Source organism: Cebidichthys violaceus, unplaced genomic scaffold, assembly GCF_023349555.1.
Source record: "Cebidichthys violaceus isolate CVI_PGR_0920_01 unplaced genomic scaffold, fCebVio1.0.p SCAF_5, whole genome shotgun sequence".
Classification (NCBI taxonomy): domain Eukaryota; kingdom Metazoa; phylum Chordata; class Actinopteri; order Perciformes; family Stichaeidae; genus Cebidichthys; species Cebidichthys violaceus.
Window position 1 is genome coordinate 2,937,078 of NW_027176705.1, and position 21,803 is coordinate 2,958,880.

The following is a 21,803-nucleotide window of genomic DNA, read 5'->3' on the forward strand; positions in this document are numbered from 1 at the left end:
TAAGCAATGTAACAGTCATTGTCTCTACAGACAGCACCTTGTGAAACCTTGTACAGGCACCTCTCAGGTTTTTGTCTACACCCACAGAGAGCTAAAATAATGAATGCACAGAAACTATAATAAGCCACTTCCTGTGCATTCTGTGGTGTCTTGAGACACTTTTGTTCCAAAATGAAACATTGTTCATGCATGCTTTTACTGGCAGGTAAAACCAGTGCATCTTTTTTTTTTTCTTCTTCCTTTTCATATACAGTTTTTGCCGGACAGAACTTCTCAAAAGGATCCATGAGAAAATATTCTCCTTTAAAGCTCCTTTATTTCATACATCATACGGTATCTTTTTTCGGCAGATCTCCTGCCCTCCTGCAGATCAGCCACACACACGTTCTGAGTGAGCTTTAATTAAATTCATTAGCCAGGGGTTTCTTATCAGATGTGACAGAGAGCTGGTATCTGTCTGTGCTTCCCTGCCAGCATTCAATTAAATATGGGCTGGATTTTCTTGTAATCACATAGCTCGCCATCTGCTCTGATTTTTAGTTGTATTATAAGAATCAGACAGTGACACACTGAGAGTCAGACCACAGGATGCTTAGACTCACAGTACATGTAGGAGATTATGTATTTTTGTTAGCTAGTACCTATGGAGGTTGTGATTTAAGTGTAATTTCCATCAACCCATTTCATCTATAAGTCTTTAAGTCTTTAAGTACATGAGAAAATTTGACCCTTACTCCTGACAGCATCAGAACTGTGGTGGAAGCACTAAGGTACTAAGAGGCAGTGCAGACCCCTTTTTGACATTTACATTTTATTTTTGTCAGGAAAAAGGATTAGAAGAAGAAAAGAGAGGAACCCAATAAAGGTCCTTCATCACTAACTCTCTATATGATTGTGATCCAATAAGCAGAGTAGGCTCCAAGGGGGCACAGAGGATGTGGAACGGAGTAATAAACAGAGCCTCAGTGGCCTCCTTGAAATTACGTCTACATCCCACAGCTTTTGTTTCCAGTGTCAGAAATCCTGGTAGTTCAGAGAAACCACAGATACAACAGAGGTCCACCTCACACATTTGTATAACATGTTTTTTATAATATTTATTTCCAGAAATATGTGATTAAAACAGAACAAAAATGTGTTAGCATATGCTTTTTCTCTTTGCAGATGGAATACTTTCAGGGCATTGTAAATATCCCATTTGCAAGGTCAAAAGAATTCTAGATGACATTTTCTCATAGGGATGCCATACACACATAGACTACAAGTATAACTTTTCAGAAAATGTTACAACTGGGAATATGTTACAACTGAGATGATGACAAAATGGGCGACATATTCCTTTACAACAATCATTTGTAGTAGCAAAGAACTGACACATGATGTCACTCTTTGAACACAGTCCCCCACCTTGCTTTGTTCTCAGTAACATGGAAAGTGTTAAATGCTTTTTTTCTGTTATCTCAATAAACACATTTACATGTTTAGCATGGCACTCAAAGTGGACCTGGTGACACAATGGTTGCATTTGTGAATACATACGTACATTCTTGCTTAATATGAAATTATTTACTTAACTTGAACTTAGCTTCAAGTTCACTAAATTTAATAAATTCCCATTATTTACTCTTGAAAATGATTGATATTGCAACGGTGTAGCCTTGGCATTGCTGATAATATTCAGAAGAGAGAACAAGAGTGCGCACATCCAGGCAAAGTTGCTCGGCTGCAAGACGAAAACATCTTAACTGGCGGACACAAAGTTGCTGACCAGCAGGTGATAATGATTTGAATTGATTACTGCCTCAAAAAAGAAAAGGCTGCTTTTTTCTTTCACACTTGCCTGAGGAAGATCTTACAGATTGAAATGTTGCCTTAAGCAGAGAAAAAGAGAAATAAACAATTTTTTTAGAGCCCAACAGTGTGCAGACCTCCTTTGTGCCCAGCATTGTAGCTTATATTGCTTCAGAACTAGTATGTAAACAATGAAATGACTAACCACCATGGTCTTTGCCATTGCTTGTTAACAATGTCCTCTGCATTGAAGAGTCCTTCAGCCACTTCTTCAAACAAAAAGTATCTACTCTATCTGTGAAAACACAGTCACATAAACATTTGCGTCAATATTTGTCAGACTCAGTCATTGTTTCTTCTTGACTTTGGATCAGCTCTGTATTTCCTCTGTCTGTGACATGGTGAGAGTCTTACGTATAATGATTGCTGTGCAGTTAAACAATATTGAAATATTTGCTTTATCGAAAACTGATTCAAATGTCCTCCGTAAGCAATAGAGGCTGGAGGAACAGGCCAGCTGTTCCCAGGATGCACACAAGGATAAAAACCCAGAGGAAGATCCTGTCGATAACCATGGCAACGTACTTCCAGTCATCCTGAACCTGTGAGAGGATCACAGTGAAAAAGATTTTCAATGGTGTGGTGACATTGTCAAAATAGGTTTCATATAAAGGTGTGCGATAGTTAAAAATGTTTTATGATAGCGAGCACTCACCTCCTTTGCTTCATTCTGAAGTCTCATGTTCTCTGCGATGTATTTGACACTGTCAATAGCCTCCCGGACCTCAGGGGAGAGCGGCAACAGAGACATTATTCCTCCTTCCAGAGACTCGGAGCTGGAGCATCGACTCCCTCCTCCGACCCCAGAGGCACTGCCTCCAGTCGGCGCCCCCAGGCTGCCCAGTCCCCCGCTCCCTCCCCCTGAGTCTGCGGGCAGTTTGCTGGACCTCTGGTGCCAGCAGCAGTTGCAACGGCCCTCGCAGCACAAGAGTGCTGGGCCTGCACCTTTGGCCGGGTCTCCACTTAAGTTATTGAGGTTGGAGAGCTCTGTCTTGTTGAAAAGCCGTTGGCGGTTCGTCAGGCTGGACACCACGCTGGAGGACAGGGCCTGAGGTTTATGCTGCTTCTGCAAAGTACCTGACAAATGAATGGCACAGGGCCTTGAATGCATCGTCGGAACATTGCCGCCCGCCGCCACCTTCTCAGGGTCCCTCTCTGGCCTCGTCATGAACATCACCCTGGGCAGCAGCCCCAGGAACACAGTCCGCACCCAGCAGGGCATAGTGTGGGTCTTTGGTGTGCGGTAGTGGACGTTCAACACAAAAACAGTGATCACAATAGAGAGGGTGACAAAGATCATGGTGAAGAGGAGATACTCGCCAATCAGGGGGATGACTAGCGAGGTGGAGGGGATGGTCTCTGTTATGACAAGGAGGAAGACAGTTAAAGACAGCAGGACGGAGATACACAGAGTGATTTTCTCACCGCAATCAGATGGCAGGTAGAAGACAAGCAAGGTGAGGAAGGAGATGAGGAGGCAGGGAATGATCATGTTGATGGTATAGAAAAGTGGCAGACGGCGGATGTACAAAGAGTAAGTAATATCCGTGTAGATTTCCTCGCAGCAGTTGTACTTAATGTCATGTTTGTAACCAGGGGCATCGATGATCGACCACTGGCCGCTCTCCCAGAAGTCCTTGAGGTTGATGGTAGAGCCAATAAGCACCAGATCGATCTTGGCCTTGTCATACGTCCAGGAGCCGAACTTCATGGTGCAGTTTTGGTAGTCAAAGGGGAAGTAAGTGACGTCGATCTTGCATGAGCTCTTGAATATGGCAGGAGGGATCCAAGTAACATCACCATTGTAACGAAGGAGGGCCTTTGTTTTGTCATCGACCTGGAAATCGCCGACTGCACTGTAGAGAGAGAGAACATATAGAAAGAGTGAGCAAATAAAAGAGGAAGACTGAGTGAAGGGTGGAGACAGATGAGTCAATGAAGATCAAACAGAAGGATATACACAAATGGCTATTATAAAAATATATGTCTTGTGGTTTCATTAAATTGCACCCTGAGATGTTCCTTATATATAGGAATATGCTAACTAAAAATGACCCATGCAAAATGAGCAATGGTGAATGATTTAGCTTGTCATTGTCCAGTAATCCTTTATCTTAAATGCACTTGAAAGCCAGGTTTTTTAATTTGTTGTTACGCTCACTTGTTGTAGAGCACAATGTCTGGCTTCCATATCCTGCTGGATGGCACTCGGATAAACTCCACACCTCCAAAATCCTTTGGATTCCATCTGAGTTTGTAGTCGTTCCAGATCTGAAAAACAAAACAGAATGTTTTCACTCTAAAAACAAGAAGAATTACAGTGTCAGACAAATATTGGACAAATGAAAAATTAAATCGAACATTTGACTCAATGATGAAAACTTAAGGGATCAGCAAATGTAATACAACTCATCGTGAGGGGGAAATTAAGATCTGTACCAAATTTCATGCTATTCCATCCAATAGTTGTCGAGACATTTCACTCAAAACCACAAATATCCCTGTTGTGGTGGCGCAACAGGAAATATCAGGGGATCACCAAAATCATTAGGATGCATCCTCTAGGGACCATCAATGTCTGTAGAAAATGTTACCGACCGACAACGCATTCCTTGAGCATAAAATCCCCTTCAAAACAAACCCTAGCAAGTGCATTATTTATTTCCAAGCAGTTTAAACAAAACAGGTTTGTTGTTAACGGCTTTATAAAGCTACAAAACTAATATAAAAACAAGAAGGTACCAGTAGTTTCCTTCTGGTGATCATCTTTTACTATACAAATCTTCACATTCACTTGTAAAATGTTGAGAGATCGTCATCTCTAACTGTGGCATATAAACTGACTTTACACAGTATGTAGTCTGAGAGGTGACATAATGGACCACAGTTTACAGTGTATTTTATGGACCTTTCGTTTTTGACCCTCTCTTGAGGACAGCCAGAGATGCTTATGAGACTCATAAAGCAACAACAATAAAGCAACCTCAGAGAGCTGCAGTGATTTCACTCAAATAAGAAATAGTAGGTATCTACAGTGTATTGTAAGATTTGGATGGTCGGTGCAAAAAGAAACTCCAAAACAACAGAAATCAAAATAACAGTGCTTCAACTCTCAGCACCAAAGAGCAATTACAGCACAACCCTTTAGCATTAACATTGAATATGTGTATTTGCTCAGCAACTGTAATGTGGGACTTGGAGACCTGCCCTGACTCATTTCATTCCGATCTGGTTCACTGCACTATGCATCATTGCAGCAGAGACATTAAGTGGGAAATGACAAAACCATCAAGGCATACAGCATGGTTTTATTTTTGATGTAAATGATTATGAAGTACAATTTAAATCAGTTGAATCGTTCAGGTTCAGTGTGTTGCAGATGCTCAGAGGTTTCTGTCACACTGTCATTATGAATATTATGGAAAAGTATGATATGAATCCCAGACCACTGTCAAATTATTTTTTTAAATAAATAATAAATAACATTAGAAAATTGACCACAAAATCCCAGTGGTATTGGTTTGTAGGATTTGTTTTCTTTAAGAAAGTAGGACTAGAAGGACCAATATGCTTAAAGAGCTTCCTCCATGAATAATTCAACCTGTCAGTCCAGCCTCGAAGAATCATGTATGACAGGAAGCTGGATCCATACTTCATGTCCTTGCTCAAGGTCCATGCACCATAAACTTACATGTCTCAGCCACAGATTTGTCTCCATGATCTGATTGACTTCATCCTGAAAACAGAGCAGAATTGATAATGAAGATATTTAGGAAAAAACAAAAATACATTCTAACATCCTGAAGTTAAAAAAGGATGAACACTGTCACAGGCGATCGTCCAATTCACCGGTGAGGATTGTTTGTGAGCTTCCCTCTGCGTATGCCAGACAAGAGGATTAAGAGAGGCGCACCTGGGTCCTCCACGCCTGAAGCATAACCCACATGACAGCTGGAGCCAAGTGGTCACAGCACAGCCTTAACTTTCAATCTAACAACTCAGTTGTTAGAATAACACTGTGTGTGTGTGCGTGACCGTAAATTAACCAATCTCATGACCCAGAGCAAAACCTTAACCTTTCATGTTACCATTTGGTATCCAGGAGAGGTTCTACATGGCTGGCAAGCATAGGTGGACGGGCCGTGGGACAATCTTAACTGGATTATATTTGAGAGACTGGTGACTTTATAGCGCCCTGATAGCTAAGGCACATGTCCTGTATCTTATCATCAAATCGAGTGCAGTGAAATTAAGATAAATTTAGAGTGGGTTTTTTTCACCAGGGTGTACAAAGCTTCGAAATCTTTTCTCTGGCTGCATGATTTTTTGTCGAAATGCAAGAATAGCACCATTTCACAAGGTACTGTCTCTTGGGAATATATGCTCCAAACATGGCTGGCCACATGATCTGATGTTGTGATCAAACCTAAGGCTTAAAGGGATAGTATACGTATGTTTTCAAGTGTGGTTATACAGAGATCGACATGCACAGGCGCAAAGCAATAGCCTGCTGTGGACGGGGGCAGCAGAAAAATGTACTTTAGACACCTAAAAAAATAAATCAATACCAGTTTAAGTGTATGCTAAAGTTAGAAACGGTGTTTGATAGCAAAATCGTAGGTTGATTTTGTTTCCTTTGGAAAGAGCCAGGCTTGCTATTCCCCTGTTTCCAGTCTTTATGCTATGCTAAGCTAAGCTAAGCTAACTGACTCTTTGCTATAGCTTTATATTTAATGGACAGACAGACATAAGAGTGGTATCGATGGTGTCGTCAAACTCTTGCAAGAAACTGAATAAGCTGAATAAAAATGTCTTTAAAGAACAGTCTCTGTTGCCACACTGCCACCTGAAGCCACAAGCAGTGGAGCCTGTGGTATATGTTCACTGATTGTGAGATGATGGCTGAACCACCTCGGTCTCAATGAGCTCATTTAACCCTGTTGTAATCAGTCAGTGACCAATACCAATTGTATCTTTGTCAGGAGCACCAGGTGTCTGGAAATTATAGTCATCCATCAGCACAGGGAGCACCGCAGCCTGCTTCATCAAATGAGCTAAGGAGAATATAACAAAATACATTTTGCCTCTTTGACATATCTATATCCAGACAGGTCTCTAATAAGATTGTCTGTGGGCAAAAGGCAAAGAAAAACTTATTTAGACGGCCGACAATGTGTCAGACCCCATATTATCCATTCAAACTGTCTAAGAACAAACCTTATGTTTAGGCTACTACTGCATCCATAGTGACATACTTTAATCGTATTGGTTACTATTGGCTGATAAAAAATGTTTAAATAAAAAATGACATTTTAAAGATATAGTTTAACATTTTGGGAAACACTTTCCATTTTTATGCTAAACTAAGCTAGACAAGTTTATTTATATACAGTATTTCTAAAGGCAGTTTTCTTGTCAGTAAACAGATGATTTCATTCAAATGTCTTAGATAAAAGAGCTGATGAGCACTTCCTCTTGTCATTCAACACAAGCAGAGAGACTGATGTGATAGAGCACAATATAAAGGCTGTTAATTTTGTAAAGAAGCTGTCCTCCCTCTCCAACGCTAAACTCTTTGCTTAATTATCGACATCCGCTCCAGACCTGTCTGAGTCTCTGTCTGCCCCGCCAGTCTGCAGTCAACCAGATCTAGTGAGACTCCTGTTAAATCCAGCGGTGCTCATCAGAAGTGGCAGTGATTGAGTGATAGACACTGCTTAAACAGAGAGGTACTCAGACAGCTGACATTCCCCATCTTGTCTTGGCCAGACAAACAGCCACACTGCCCCTTCTTTCATTTAGTAATTTCCTCCTCAGGATTCTAACCCAGGGGCTACCGCACACTGGCAGGGAGCATCTCAGGTGTCTCATGGCATCTCAATTGTCCCTTTCTCTAAAACTTTGTTGCCCAAAGTCCACAAATCGAAACACTCACACACACACACACACACACACACACACACACACACACACACACACACACACACACACTCACACACACACACAATTTATTCTTACGATCATACCCTCCACATGTAATGCTGTCTGTGTTATTCCTTGTTTTTTATGACTGCTCATTAAGCTGAGTGATATATCTGACTGTGGTGAAGAAGCAGCCCGTAACTCACATAGTCATCAGCACTTACCACTTTGACCAGCTGTGACATGGACACCTCGAACTGTACAATGACTGGGTCGGTCACATTTTCCACTGGTCGTATGTACTGGTTGTAGCTGGAGAATATCACAGAGATGAGCTTGTGCTCTGCATCTGAACAGGAGCCTCCTGAAAAAGAGCAGATTGTCAGACATGGATCTGTCACTGCAACGTGGTTTAGTTGCTTATAAAGTGGCCCATGCAGGGCTTGGTTACAATGTGACAAACAGCCAGAGAATGCCTTCATATTAACCTATTTCAGTACACTGATTAGAATTAATAAGCATATTTTGTAATACCAGAGTGTATTTGCGCCAACACAAATGCATGCATCTATAAATTAACAACAGCTCAAAGTCAGCATTTATTACTTCCCAGAATGTTTGTCCAAATTAACACGTAGGATTTGAATGTGAAAATAGTTCACGAATGAGGTTATTTCAAAATGCCTATTTTTAATTGCCAATTCTGTACAGGTAGCCTCCATCATTAAATGTGGCAATATTGTTAAACACATGTATGTTAAGCAACAAGTATGGCGTGTTAAAGTAGTAGCTTATTACTCACGTTGAAGAAGAAACAGAAGGAAGAAACATTTGGGCACAACAAAACAAAAATTGCCTTTCATCCTGTTTGAAATGACAAATTTAAAATTGTATCCAGGGTCAGCGGCAGCAGCGCGCTGGGGAGCAGACAGGAGGAGAAAGTGTGAAGAGTGAAAGCGCGTCCGCAGTTTCCAGAGAGAGCAGCAGAGAGAGAGGGAGGCAGAGCTACACGGAGGACACGGTCACTGATAGGAGGCACACTGCACTGCAAAACAAAGTGCAACCTATAGCGACCTAATCTGATAAAACAAGGACAAAACTGGTCAGGGGTTCACATGTTTTCACCTTTAGATCACAACAGGCTTGCATCGGCTACAAATCATTCCTTTCCTTGATTTTCCTTGAAATTAAACTAAATTTAGCCTACGCACTTTTTTTTTTTCTAGAGTGGGAGGGTTAAGAGACACAAAAGTCCTTTCTGAAGGACCCTAACAACATATTTTCTCAATCAGGTTCTAATCAAGAATTGAGTGATCCTGATATGAAAATATAATTTTCTGCCGAAGTATTGATTGTGATTATTTTACATGACAGATTTCAATATTTATTATATTTCATATTTATGTATACCTTTTTATTCATTTAATCTCACTCATCTGAAGTGGGCGGGGCTCCGTTGACAGAACAAAAGGGATGTCATGTCAGGATTTGGCAGCATTTGAATGAAGAAAGTTTGTGGGCTGTTACTGTACAACTGTTACAATAACCACTGCATCTGTGCTACTGGGTCTGGGTTTGTGTGGCCTTCAGCATAACAGAATTTATCTTGATTGACTGATTGATTCTTAATTGATTTTGGTTTTCAGACAACATCCTGTGTGTGTGTGTGTGTGTGTGTGTGTGTGTGTGTGTGTGTGTGTGTGTGTGTGTGTGTTGTTGTTTTTTTATATATAAATATCTGCTGGTAAGCCCACTTCTATTTTTCTTTTTTATTGTGAGTTCAGAGAAGCACTTTTCTTTCCTTTAGTCAGCAGACTGGCCCAGTGGTTTGACAGTCCTGTCCTTCAGCTGGATGAAGGGGAGGTCCAAGTGCTTTTCAGCAAACATCCACCTTGCTGAAGTGCCCTCAGACGATAAATACTCTCTTCCAAAAGCAGAGTCTGTGTTTGGTGTCTGACCCTGCTCTCTCAACTCCTTTGAGCGGGGCAAGTGAAAAAAGAATCACTCCCCTGGGGGATATTACATCACATAGAGGTAGTAATAAATGATAATCTGACCTTCATGCTGCAAAGGCTATCCTGAATATAAAAAAAAATAAAGTTGGAGTGGAACATGTAATTTTGATTCAACCCCATTTTTGAGGATTAGATAACAGTAGATCTTTCTTGGAAACTAATTAATGCTTGCTTATGTGGCAGGGCAAATCTCAAGGACAACGCTTCCATGCATATCTCATTAGAGACTAATGACAAAAGGCTGCTGATGTGATTTATGGGATTTTTTATGGAGTGTTGAATGACATCTCCTCTAGCTTTGTTTGGATTGAAACAGATGATGAATCGTTGATGCATATGTTGTCGCACCGCAGCGTCTCTCCTCACTAATGACAGGAAGCCAACAGGTGAATGAGAATGATCTAAAACACTGTAAACAGAGATTAAGGTGGAACATCAACAGTGATGCAAATCGCTGTCTCTTGATTTCAATGACGGTCTCACAAAAGAACCAACAGACTGCAGAATCTCTAACGAGCCCACTCAGCAGTTTATTGAGCAGTAAATGTTGAGTGTGGGTTCAGTTCAGCATGTGCTTGTGCATTTTGTGAAGCTCAGATATGTGCGCACCTGCATTTGCCGGTATGTACAAATAAACATTTAACAGAGATCAACTCTACCCTAAGACAGAAATGAATGGCCAATGGATTAGTGCCTGAAACAAGTACAATTTGTACACATCCTTTTAGAAGTGTCTTGCTGAAGGATATTTGGCAGGGCCCTGGCCTTATGTAAAATGCACTGCGCTTCAAGACATTGCAGTCCAGATTAGCCACATCTCCAACAGTTTTGTTGTATCAACATTATTTTTTGCCAGGTCACGCACTCTCACATTTCAAGTGAACAGCCGTCTTATCTCTGTGATGAAATGTTCTAATTGGCACATTCTCAGCGAACGTATTGGCTCTGAGGACGAAGTTTATCACCGGCAACACAGATTAACTAAGCACTCACCCTGAAAATTTTAAGACTTTATTGGGGATTTCATACATTTGATCAAAATGAGAGAGGGCATTATTCATTCTTTAATCACACATCACATTTCAATGACATGGTAATGGAACTTACACAAATAAGGCATCAAACAACATCTGACAGCAGACAAGTGTTCCTCTTAACTCAGACATATTGGGTATATTTCTGCAAAAGTCCAGCATACTTAAGTGCAGTGAAAGCTAGATTCAGTCCAGTTCTGCAGCTGTCCTTTGTTGACATGAATGGAAATTACCTCAGTGCAACGATGCCTCATTACATCCATTGCAGATGTACCATTTCCTCAAAATATTTGCTGCTGTAGATGGTTGTATTGCTGTGGACCATGTGGTTTCGATTATTAGGAGACATTTGTTGTACGTCCCATCTCGCATAACAATCCTTTGTTCCCCTGATATACACAATGGGTGGTTGCAAGTACTTTTTTGTCTGGTTTAACTCTCTCAGATGCTTTATTGGTGGGGTTTGGCATAGAAAATGATGCTGTCACTGCTTTTTGACTCCACCAATATGGTACTACAGGCTTCAAGCAACCAAAAAAACGTTGCAACTACTACAGGCCTGCAGATGCACCGCTTGATTGCTGAAAAAAAAAAGAAATCTCGCCGTGTCATCATATGCGAGGAGTCTCTGAGCTGGGCTGCTGGTTGGGAACAATCTGAGTCTGGAAGACAGGCTGGAGAAATAAGCCCAGCGTGCCCACCACACACACGATCACAAAGATCCACAGGAACATCCGATCCACAACCATGGCCACATACTTCCAGTCCTCTATCACCTGCAAATATACAGAAATCAAATTAAACATACTCAGTGCTCATGTTTTTGCCACAATGAACTTCACACAAGCTTTTATTGAAATAAACCATCAGTATTGCAGAGCAGTGAGATGACCGAATAATCCTGCACCAGTGTGTCATGTGTGGACGCTGCCACGCCTCTGTGCAGCCACTTGGGGGCAGAGAGTGTAACTGAGTGAATGAATGAGTGAATAAAGTGTGAGACTGATTCCCTTTCTGAATCCTCGCATCCAAACAAACTGTCAACCCTGCTTACACATTTTACAAACATCAAATCAATATGTCTTGTAGTCTGTTGTGTTTGCTAGCAATTGAATTGGGTTGAATTAGAACATAAAGTTCTGTAATATACTTAATACTAATATCAATATACTGTCATATGTGTTCCATCTATTCATACCACGAATATAGCTTGAAAGTTAATCTAAATATTAGGGTGCTATAGGCTGACATATTTGAGTTAAACGACAGACGTTTCCATATTGCTGAGACCTACACTGAAAAGCTACTGACCCTTTCACCCCATTTTCAGTGCAGACCGTGGCAGTTTTTGAAACAAGTCATTTCTCATTCCTGGTTACCTCCTTATTTTATTGATTCAGCAGAGAAAGAGATTGATTACCAAAAGTCTGTCTTTAATTTGCTCAGTCACAACCCCTACTTAAGGTTAGTGGTGGTAGAAATAAACACAAATCTTAAAAATCTATTAATTGTTATACCACAACATTATTCCTTAGACAAAACATCCATCTCTCTTGAATTGTTAAATATCAGTTGTGAAATTATTTAGTGGCAGAACAAATTTAGCAAAAATGTGTAGCACTGTATAAACGTAGTAAAAACATTTTGTTAAAATGTGGATACATACACTCTGATCATCATCATCTCCCATCAAGTGCTCAGCCACAAAGCGCACCCCGTCCACCGCCTCCTGGACATCAGCAGCCCAATCTGAGTTGCTTGTCTGCTGGAGGTCCTGGGTAGAGGTGAAACCACTGGAAATGTAATCAGTGGAGCGCAAGTCCCCCTTCCTGTTGGAATGGCTGTAGCTCAGCGGAGGAGCTACATTTTTGTGTCCTGGGGTGGAGAAGGCAGAACTGGAAGACAGCAGGGCAGAAGACGACAAGGTGAAAGCTGTCTTGGATGCGACTGGGTAACCCAAGCCCAAAATGGCTCTCCTCGCCCTGAAACACCGCTGTCGGCGAAGTCTCTGGCTTGCAGAGTTATTCTGAGGGCGTCTCATGAAGAGTAAGGCAGGCAGTTTGACAAGAAATATCAGCTTGACCCAGGAAGGCATGGTGTGGGTGCTCGGAGAGCGGTGGTGGACGTTGAGCACACACACACTGGTGATGATGGAGAAGGTCACGAGCACCATGGTGAACATCAGGTACTTGCCGATCAGGGGCACATCCAGTGAAGTGGGAGGAACAATCTTTGAGATTAAAAGCAAGAACACAGTGAGAGCCAAGAGCACGGAGATGCAGAGGGTCATCTTCTCCCCGCAGTCTGAAGGCAAGTAGAAGACCAGAATGGCCAGAGAGGTGATCAAAACACAGGGAATGATGAGGTTTATGGTGTAGAAAAGGGGCTTCCTTTTGATGATAAAGTCATACGTGAGGTCCACATAGGTGGGATCCAGGGGGTTGACGGTCCGTCTGCCTGGCAGCGCCAGGATATCCCACTCCCCACTGGGAGTGAAATCATCCATACTCGCCACCTCGGACTTCAAGATCAGGTCGATCTCCGTGTGGTCATACGTCCAAGAGCGGAACTTGAGGGTGCAGTTCTGCAGGTCGAAGGGAAAATGCTTGACCTCGATCTTACAGGCGCTTTTGTAGATAGCTGGAGGAAGCCAGTTGATGCTGCCATTGAAAAGGACAATGGCATTGGTAAAGACGGTTACCTCATAGGTACCATCAGCACTATGAGACGAGGGAGAGAGAGAGAGAGAGAGAGAGAGAGAACTTTAGAGAACCTGTGTTATCAACAATCACAGTGAAGTTATTGAAGATAACAGGAAAACTACTCATATTGTACTTCCTGCCTTTGTCCGTTTCCCACTTGTTTTCTATCTCACCTGTGTTTTATAAGTTGATTAGTCCAGTGCATATCTAGTCTGTGGGCTTTCCCTCTTTCAGTTGTGAGGTGGTCTGTTGTTTGTTCCTCGTTAGAGTTTGTCTTCAGTTTAGTATTTGGAATTTTTCCTTTATTTCCATTGTACTGCCTGAGCATGCTCCCTCAGTTTTTGTGGCCAGTCAATTTTGGTTTTGGAACTAGCTTTTGTTTTTAAAGCTGATCTTCTGCTCTATTCAACCTGCCTGCTGGGTACTCTTTGAACTTTAAAACTGTGACACATAGATTCAATCTCATAAAGACAATATTAACAGATTATTCTATGTAATTGTCTTAGTTTTTAATACATTGCACATAAGAATGTAACATAACACTTTGACATTCCAGTGATGCTTACTTGTTGTACAGGACAATATCTGGGAGCCAGATGTGTCTGGAGGGAATGCGCAGCTTGTCGATACCTTCGTACTTTGCAGGGTCCCATGATAACCTGTAATCCACCCAGTGCTGCAGAGACGGAGAGACCTGGCTGTCATGTCTGACTTCCAAACACTTTCTCAATACCAGCTCATTTCTAATTACATGCTTCGTTATCAGTTAAATATGTCTGGAGCAAAATTACAGAAGCAGTTTGTTCCACGCTGGGAGAGGAAGAATGGATATGGTTTAATTCAAGTTCAGAGGGAAGGACATTTAACAAGACATACGCTAGGCTGACTAAGAATACAGGTGAGCTTCAGCACACTTACCTGAGTGAGCCAGACATTTGTGGTCATGATCTGTTCTCTTTCATTCTGAAAATGCACAAAAGAGAGGGAACAGAACAGAATTTTCAGAACAGTTTTCATGCACAAATACAATTGAAATTGTGTATAGAAATACAGTACAACTGCATGTTAGCTGATATAACAGTTACACTGTATTATAGGGGAAAATTGCCACCTTTTATGTGGATGTTCAAGTGTTGAGTAAATGAAGTCCATTAAAGCAATCAATTCCTCTGTGCATGCTATAGTGACAGCAGGGACGTGCGGTCATGAAAAGTAAAAAACAAAAAAAATTATAAAATAAAATAAAATTAATATTTCTCTACTGATCTGTGCTATAAATGTAATTTCTGTATGATTCCAATCATTTCAAGCATTTTTATAATCAAAATCGCTGAATTAGCGCATGTCCTGTTCAAACAGAGACACATGAGGTGAGGCAGCGACGAGCTGTGCCTCACCTCAGATTGTGAATCCCTCACTAACTGGGTTGAGCGCGTGTCTTTTGCTTTCTCATTGCTGCACACACTGTAATATTTGTAGATACTTGTATTATATGTCCTTTCTTTCCATATAATAGGTAATGTATTTCACGTATGTGTAGAACCTATTTAGTGTTGCTGATCTGACATTAAACCGCAGTGAAAAAGCACAGAGGGGAGGCAAACAGTACCTCTGCCTCAATGAAGGGGGCGTGCGAGAGCTCACGGGTCGGGTTTATGCTTGTTCTGTCGTTGCTCTTTTTCTACACTTCTCTTCTTCTTCTTATATTTTGATTTGACCGCAAAAATGTAAGATTCAATATCTAAGCTTAAAAATGTCTCAAAAAACAGGGAAATATGACCAAATCAACAGCAATTCAATGTCGGACAGGTAAAGTAACCTTTTATGTGTTTGTTGTTCTTTTTATACATCTGTTGTTTGTTACACAGATTATCGCGGGATCTCACGATAAAGGGCGAGCACTCCGCTTCTGAAACGCTCTCGGTGGGGCAGATCGGTGGGGCAGATCGGTGGGGCAGATCGCGGCGCACACGCTCCCGGTGGAATCAAATATGTACCTTACCTATGTGTGTATAAAGAATGCTGATATGAAATATGAAAAACAACCAGTAGTCAATGTGCAAGTTACCAATTGAATGGTGATTTAAGATACTCTATTGGGTTCATATATTTGCAAATCTGACTCGAGTCAGTGCCTCACCAGCCACGAACCTGACTGCACATCACTGAGTGACAGAGAAAGCTTTCTCATCAGGCAGAGGTTGCCTAAAAATGTCTTCAGCGTATTCAGTGTTCAATTGTACTTAGCTCCACCCTCTCGCATCACCTCTGGTTGCAAAAAGGCAAGATGGCGACGGCCAAAAACCAAGATGTCGACGGACGATAAGCCGAACTCAAGGCTTCAAAATGGCAGTCCACAAACCAACGGGTGACATCACGGTGACTTAGTTCACTTCTTTTATACTGTCTGTTCTTCCTGCATCCAACACCTTCATTTGACATAACAGCCACATAGTTGGAGGCAAGTACTGCAGGCTATTACAGCTTGGATTTCAAGACTCAGCCTCTGGGTAGACAGCTACAATAGGCTGCCTGCACAATACCAACCAGTAGTAGTCAGTTGTACCACTAAGAGTGTATGAAAACAAGTTAGCAAGCGAGCTGAGAAGTTTAAATACTGTAGTTTGTTCAACTTAACTGATAAATGTCTGGTAAAGTTAGCTAAAAGTAATGGATGAATGGTTAAATAGCTACACAGTTGACAATGATTACAATATCCTCACCTAGATAATATAATCTGTAGTGTAAATAACATCCAGTTTATAGTCCATTCAAAAGAACATTTTGGAACATATCAGTCAGACAAAAAAAGGTCTAGATAGAATAATTGCTAGTAAGACATGATCGTATTAGCTAACCAAAGATAATTTTCACAAAAATAATGCCACGGAAAACACACACAATGTTGTTGGATAAATTTATTGTTGGACTGTGGATGCTGGGAGCCGTGTGCACAACTGGGACACAGTTGTTCCTTTTGTTCTCCCTGGGAACAAACAAATAGACAAAGGTAGTGAGTGACTGATTGAACTGACCGGATTGTATTAATGTCTAATAAGTTATGTGGCAGAATAATAGAGTGTTTATATTGCCAAGCTAAAGATACAAGTTAGTATAAATATTACAACAACTCACCTCTACCTGTTTCCTCTTCCCAGGGTGTTCAGGCAAAATGGTTTTCCGGGGGCTGGAGCACACATTTATAGTCCCATGAAGTACCAACCCCAGGAAGTGGGTAGGGGGGGAAGTCAAGATATGTGTTGCTCTGTTTATTTAGATAAATCATGTGTTGATAATTTACTCTATTTATAGGGATTGTAGATATTTGTAAATTATTATTGATATCTTTGGGTTGGTAAAATCATGTAAATATTGATTGTACATATATTGTTTATGTATATTTGGTATGTCTGGGCTAATTAGAGTGAGATGGTGTATATAAGGAGCTCATTTTGTTTGTGTAGAGAAACTGGTAGAGACTGGTGGGAAGTGGTCGGTGATGGCGAACCTTTGGTGTGGTGTTGGAATGAAAAAATAAATGAAGCTTCATCTGAAACCTCTTCGAGACTCCTGATCTGCTTATTTGCCTCCATGGCCACTCGGGCATGTTAACAATCTGTTATATAAATGTGTAGTCTCAATTAACAATATATACCGGCCGACATAATGCGGATGAAACAGCTGGATTCATTAAAGATAACTCATTAAAGATGCTGAGGACCGAGAGGAGACAGTAGTTTCTGCTGGTGTAACAAGGGGACAACAAGGTTCTGCACACAGAATGAATTACGATCTCAACTGGACAGTGTCAGCATCTCAACACACTTGCAACTTCCATTGCAAAGCAAACGTTATTGGAATATGAGGACAGCAATGTTGTAACTCTAATCAGATGTACCTTCCTGCTTACTGTCATCTTTACTCTGGCATCTCGATTCAAGTGAGGTAAAAAAAAAAAAAACTGCCTTCTTCTTCTTTGATTGCTTGTTAACATGTTTGTTGTTGGTAATGTCATCACACTCCCATGACATACGCATCCAATAAAGTGATACCAAATGGCAATTATTCCAAGGGTACAATGCAAACTGAGCCTGTGAGTCTTGCTGCCTTGGTCTGCAGCGGGAAGGAGCCTCCACTGTAAATCACAGGAGGACCTCTATCACTGTGGCTAAAACAGCTTTATGGCCCCTTTTAATCCAATGTGCTGAAGTTTCAATCTGGACATGACAGAGGCAGATATCACAGCTGACCACATCTATCCTCTACTTCATCCATCCATTTAGAGCTATGGCCTCGCTGCACTGGCTGGTGGATAACTAACTGCTTTCTTTAAAGCTTTGTGGCTCTTCCTCTGTCTTTTCCATCATCCTCTTTCTCTCGCTGTCTTTATTTTTCTGTCTCCCTCTTCGTCTCCCCAGTACATATTCTCTCTCACATAAACAAACACACCCACCTCTTCATGGTGGGCAGAAGTATTTGGTGCCTTACCACACTGATGAGCTGAGCCAGAGACACTTGCAGCTTCACTGGGACTCTCTCTGTCCTGTTGACAGCCGGGCGGATGAGCGGATTGTAGCGATCCTTTCCCAGCAACCAGTTCATGAGACGCTCCTCTGAGTCGGCACAGCGGCTACCTGGTGACACAATTTTGTTCAATTATTTTTATGCACAGGTAGTACATAGTATACACATCCAAAATATCAAGACAAAACCTTTAGAACATAAGTGTTCCATGGAGCGTGGATATATGCTCGGACAATGTAAAGTCCATATACTTGTTTTCATATTGTCACAAAGGTTGTTGTTTAAAGCCACTACATTCAGCTGTCAAATTGAACTATTGAACTATTTTTTTTCTATTTATATATATATATGGGGATGGAGTCATCTGGAAACAATCAGGAAGGAGTTCTTAAATCCAGAAATGGGTTTGCATCTTCGGTTCCCTCTTATCAAAGTCAATACGTTTTAATGGGTTATTGGTTAAATGCCTGTGGTTAAAACAAGCTTCAAGAGATTTTAATGTTTTGTTCTACGATATAAAATATATCAGTAAATACCCCTCTCATGAATTTTGAAGCTTTTATGTAAAAAAAATATTTAAAGAATCCCATTTGCTTTTTGGTCGGGGGAACCATTGCAATACTGACTTCCCCAAAACATACCAGCACTCTCAATGATCCTGTTCCAATAACTAATTCTGATACTAATCTACATGTAGACAGGTATACCTTCCCTACCTGCATCTGTGCTAAAACACTCAAGCACTGAGAAAACAAAGTGAACAAATCTGTTCCTCATCTATCTATTCTGCCTTAAGCCAAACTGCTGAATGTATCATTCAAGTAAGAATAATCCATGAATACCAACACTTCAACTCAATCTCCTTCCCTCCATTCCTGACAAAAGAAGCATGTCAGGGGTGAAGACAAGCCTGATTGAAACTGATGATCAGTGCTTCTCATTTGGAGCAGAGGGAATACATGTAGCACTACCTCCTCCATTTTCTTTACATCCAGCATGTAATTAATGCCCCCATGGTCTGGAGTAGCTGAGTCGACTTACTCTTGGGAAACACTCAAACACACATGAAGCACATGAGACTCTTACTGATGGGCCTGTAAAAAAGAACCGCTGCTGTTGTCAATATTCAGCAAAGTGATGTTCATGGCTGCAGAACCTCAGAATCAGCTTGCCCCCTTTGCGAACCTTTGTGACGATGCTATAGGTAAGAACAATGTTGGACTTTCAACTCCAATGCTTCTCTTCTTGCTCAGTATCAAACTGTGAGTGCCATTATCGGCCCACAGACTCCTGGAGCTTTGCTGGGTGTGGCACGCACACAGTCTAGCCCCACGGGTCAGCGCATGCTGCCATGACTGTGCCTTGGCTGCAGTCCCATCCAACACAGTCAGACTTCCACAGCACTGTTTAACAGATGGTGTGTTGTCAAAGCCCTGAGAGACCTGAGTCAAACAAGCTCTGCCTTCCCCAGAGATGAGGGCCACTGGCAAACCACCCAAACTTGTGATTACCTGCCGTGAACTGCCACTGGTGTGTGTAATTGTGTGTGTGTGTGTGTGTAGGTTTTAATGCGTGAAATGAACAGCGCCTCAAGTGTTGTGTTCACATTACGTTGATGGAGAGTGAGGTCAGGCGTGTTAAAACAATGGTAGAGTCAGCTGTTGTGGAGTTGATAAGGTCACTCTGCAAAGCACTCTTGGAAAAAACAAAATTGACAAACATGTAATATAGTTAAGAGGCCCGAGAGCATAATGAGGTGTGTGAATGGACCAAAACATGAGGCAAAAGTTGAAAAAAGCTGGGGGTTTTTTCTTCTCTCTGACTCATTTATATTCTGCTGCTTGTTTCTGTGACACACATGAAGATTCATCTCTTTAAATATCATCACTGACTGACAAAATACTCACACAGAGACAGTTTCAGAGACAGTTTCATTATGAGGTATTGGTCTTCCCAGGTGAACCCACTTTGGTGACATGAAAAGGTGAATTTGAAGAAGTCAAGAAAAGGATGGAAAGTTGCTGAAACTGGTACTTGTATAGGTTCAGGGGGCTGTGGTTCTAATGTGTGCACTTCTAGTTGTGACCCTACCCTAAAAATTGGGTGCTGATTGCATTTGGTGAATACAGGCCACATTTTACAACAGGCCAGGTCTGACTTATCAAAATGCTCCGAAAGACACACTGTGTTTGAATAGGCTGGACTCCTGTCAGTGTTAGAGCCATGTGACATCAGGTTGGCTGCAATTCACTGCTTTTGTTTCCTTTTTGCTCAGCCTCTGTCAGTTCCTCTACCTACTTAAAACCACATCAAACAATGGTCTGCAGCTACTCCTTTCTTACTTGTGCAGCCCTCTATCTTATCTCTAAGTCTTCCCTCCTGCCCTACCTTACACAATAGTATCAACAAGTACACCAATAAGGCTGAAATCAATATCTTTTTTTGAGGAATCAGTGCAACCGGTGCAGCACTTTCTTTAGTCCTGCTGTAACTTAATAATGTAACACTATAGGTAGAATCATACTGTTATTTTTGCTATTTATTCATGCATGTGTTTATAGTTTCAATTAAATTATACGTTCACATTCAAATACATTTTATTGATAAAAAAAAATACAACAAAGCAAGACATTTGAGGTATCTGCATATTTGCCCCATGGAGCCACTGACTGAAAATGATTAGTAGGTTATGTCACAAAACTTAAAGAAAGACAAACTTACAGTGAACCAAAGAGAGGAAGTAAGCGAGGATGGAAAGAGTCCGAGTCATTTTTTCGGCAACATCTGATCCGCGGGAGTTGTCGGTGTTGATGCCTCAGAGCTGCGGTGTTTAGCGCTCTTCCTCTCGGACATGCCGGAATCTACGGTTTGAACACTTCAACAGCACGGTGCTAATGCCTAACAAAAAAAGAAGAGATAATTCGCCATATAGCGATATCTGTTGCTCCGTCTTTGGGGGTTGCTTTAATCCGCCCCATAAAATTCACCGAGTCTCCTCTAGGGTCTTTACGCACTGTCAACACGCAGCAGCCTCGTCCTGGAGCGCTGCTCTCTCCGTCCCCAGCAAGTCCTGCAGGTCTCGTCCCGGTCTGTGATCGGCTGGACGTTTACACCAGCAGCTAAGGTGGGATAGTTCACTGACCTTGCACTCTGTATTTTGCTAATTGAAAGGGAAAAGGGCGGGTTGTGAATTTATAAACTTTTGCGCTTGGATTTGGTGAGAAAACGACTGAACTCTAGGGAACTAATACTATGCAGTCAGTGCACTTAATATATAATTATATGAATTATGTTGCCCCCACACACTAATAACTGATTGAAATCAGCAACTACAGAAAAGACACTGCATACCCTCCAAGAACGTATTATGAAAGACCATGTCTGAGGATATTCTACAGATTTAAAGTATAAGTTTTATACTATTCCATGTAATTGTCTTGAACCCAGCATGTAGTCACATGTCAGCTTGAGGCTCCTTTCCTTATAGCTTTAGTAAAACACCATCCTCAGTGAGAAATCCATCCGGGCCTAATTCTCTTCCCATCAACAAACATTAGTTGACGATCCTGGGGACTTGCCGTCATTTGCTGACTACACACTGCTTTGGCGAATGTGGTCAGGAGAGGACAATAAATTATTCTCTGGTCCTGGATGTGAGATTTAGTGAGGTGAGGGCCAGTCAGACCAGGAGCAGTGCAATCTTAGCGAGGCAGATTTACAGTGGCCACGCAGTTTAAAGCCTCATTATAATGGCC

General features: G+C 41.5%; 2 protein-coding genes across 2 annotated transcripts; both read right to left on the reverse strand.

Moving 5' to 3' along the window:
• Positions 1-1,108: 1,108 nt before the first annotated feature.
• On the reverse strand, positions 1,109-8,640 carry chrna3 (cholinergic receptor, nicotinic, alpha 3). Its single transcript, XM_068730956.1, has 6 exons — positions 8,576-8,640; positions 7,998-8,137; positions 5,543-5,587; positions 4,013-4,122; positions 2,507-3,707; positions 1,109-2,393 (listed from the first exon to the last, which is right to left on the reverse strand). Exons 1-6 carry the CDS (start codon positions 8,634-8,636, stop codon positions 2,265-2,267), a joined length of 1,686 nt encoding a protein of 561 aa, XP_068587057.1. The 5' UTR covers positions 8,637-8,640; the 3' UTR covers positions 1,109-2,264.
• Positions 8,641-10,839: 2,199 nt separating this feature from the next.
• On the reverse strand, positions 10,840-21,095 carry chrnb4 (cholinergic receptor, nicotinic, beta 4 (neuronal)). Its single transcript, XM_068730924.1, has 6 exons — positions 20,770-21,095; positions 18,013-18,158; positions 14,443-14,487; positions 14,091-14,200; positions 12,489-13,542; positions 10,840-11,598 (listed from the first exon to the last, which is right to left on the reverse strand). Exons 1-6 carry the CDS (start codon positions 20,816-20,818, stop codon positions 11,434-11,436), a joined length of 1,569 nt encoding a protein of 522 aa, XP_068587025.1. The 5' UTR covers positions 20,819-21,095; the 3' UTR covers positions 10,840-11,433.
• Positions 21,096-21,803: the final 708 nt, after the last annotated feature.

Coding starts and splice junctions, on each gene's coding strand:
- chrna3 (XM_068730956.1), bottom strand. CDS start 8,636: ATGAAAGGCAATTTTTGTTTTGTTGTGCCCAAATGTTTCTTCCTTCTG. Junction 5,588..7,997: donor TGTCACAGCTGGTCAAAGTG/GTAAGTGCTGAT, acceptor CTCTGTTTTCAG/GATGAAGTCAATCAGATCAT. Junction 2,394..2,506: donor TTCAGAATGAAGCAAAGGAG/GTGAGTGCTCGC, acceptor ATCCTCTCACAG/GTTCAGGATGACTGGAAGTA.
- chrnb4 (XM_068730924.1), bottom strand. CDS start 20,818: ATGACTCGGACTCTTTCCATCCTCGCTTACTTCCTCTCTTTGGTTCAC. Junction 18,159..20,769: donor CTTCCTCTCTTTGGTTCACT/GTAAGTTTGTCT, acceptor TTGTGTCACCAG/GTAGCCGCTGTGCCGACTCA. Junction 14,201..14,442: donor CAAATGTCTGGCTCACTCAG/GTAAGTGTGCTG, acceptor CCGTCTCTGCAG/CACTGGGTGGATTACAGGTT.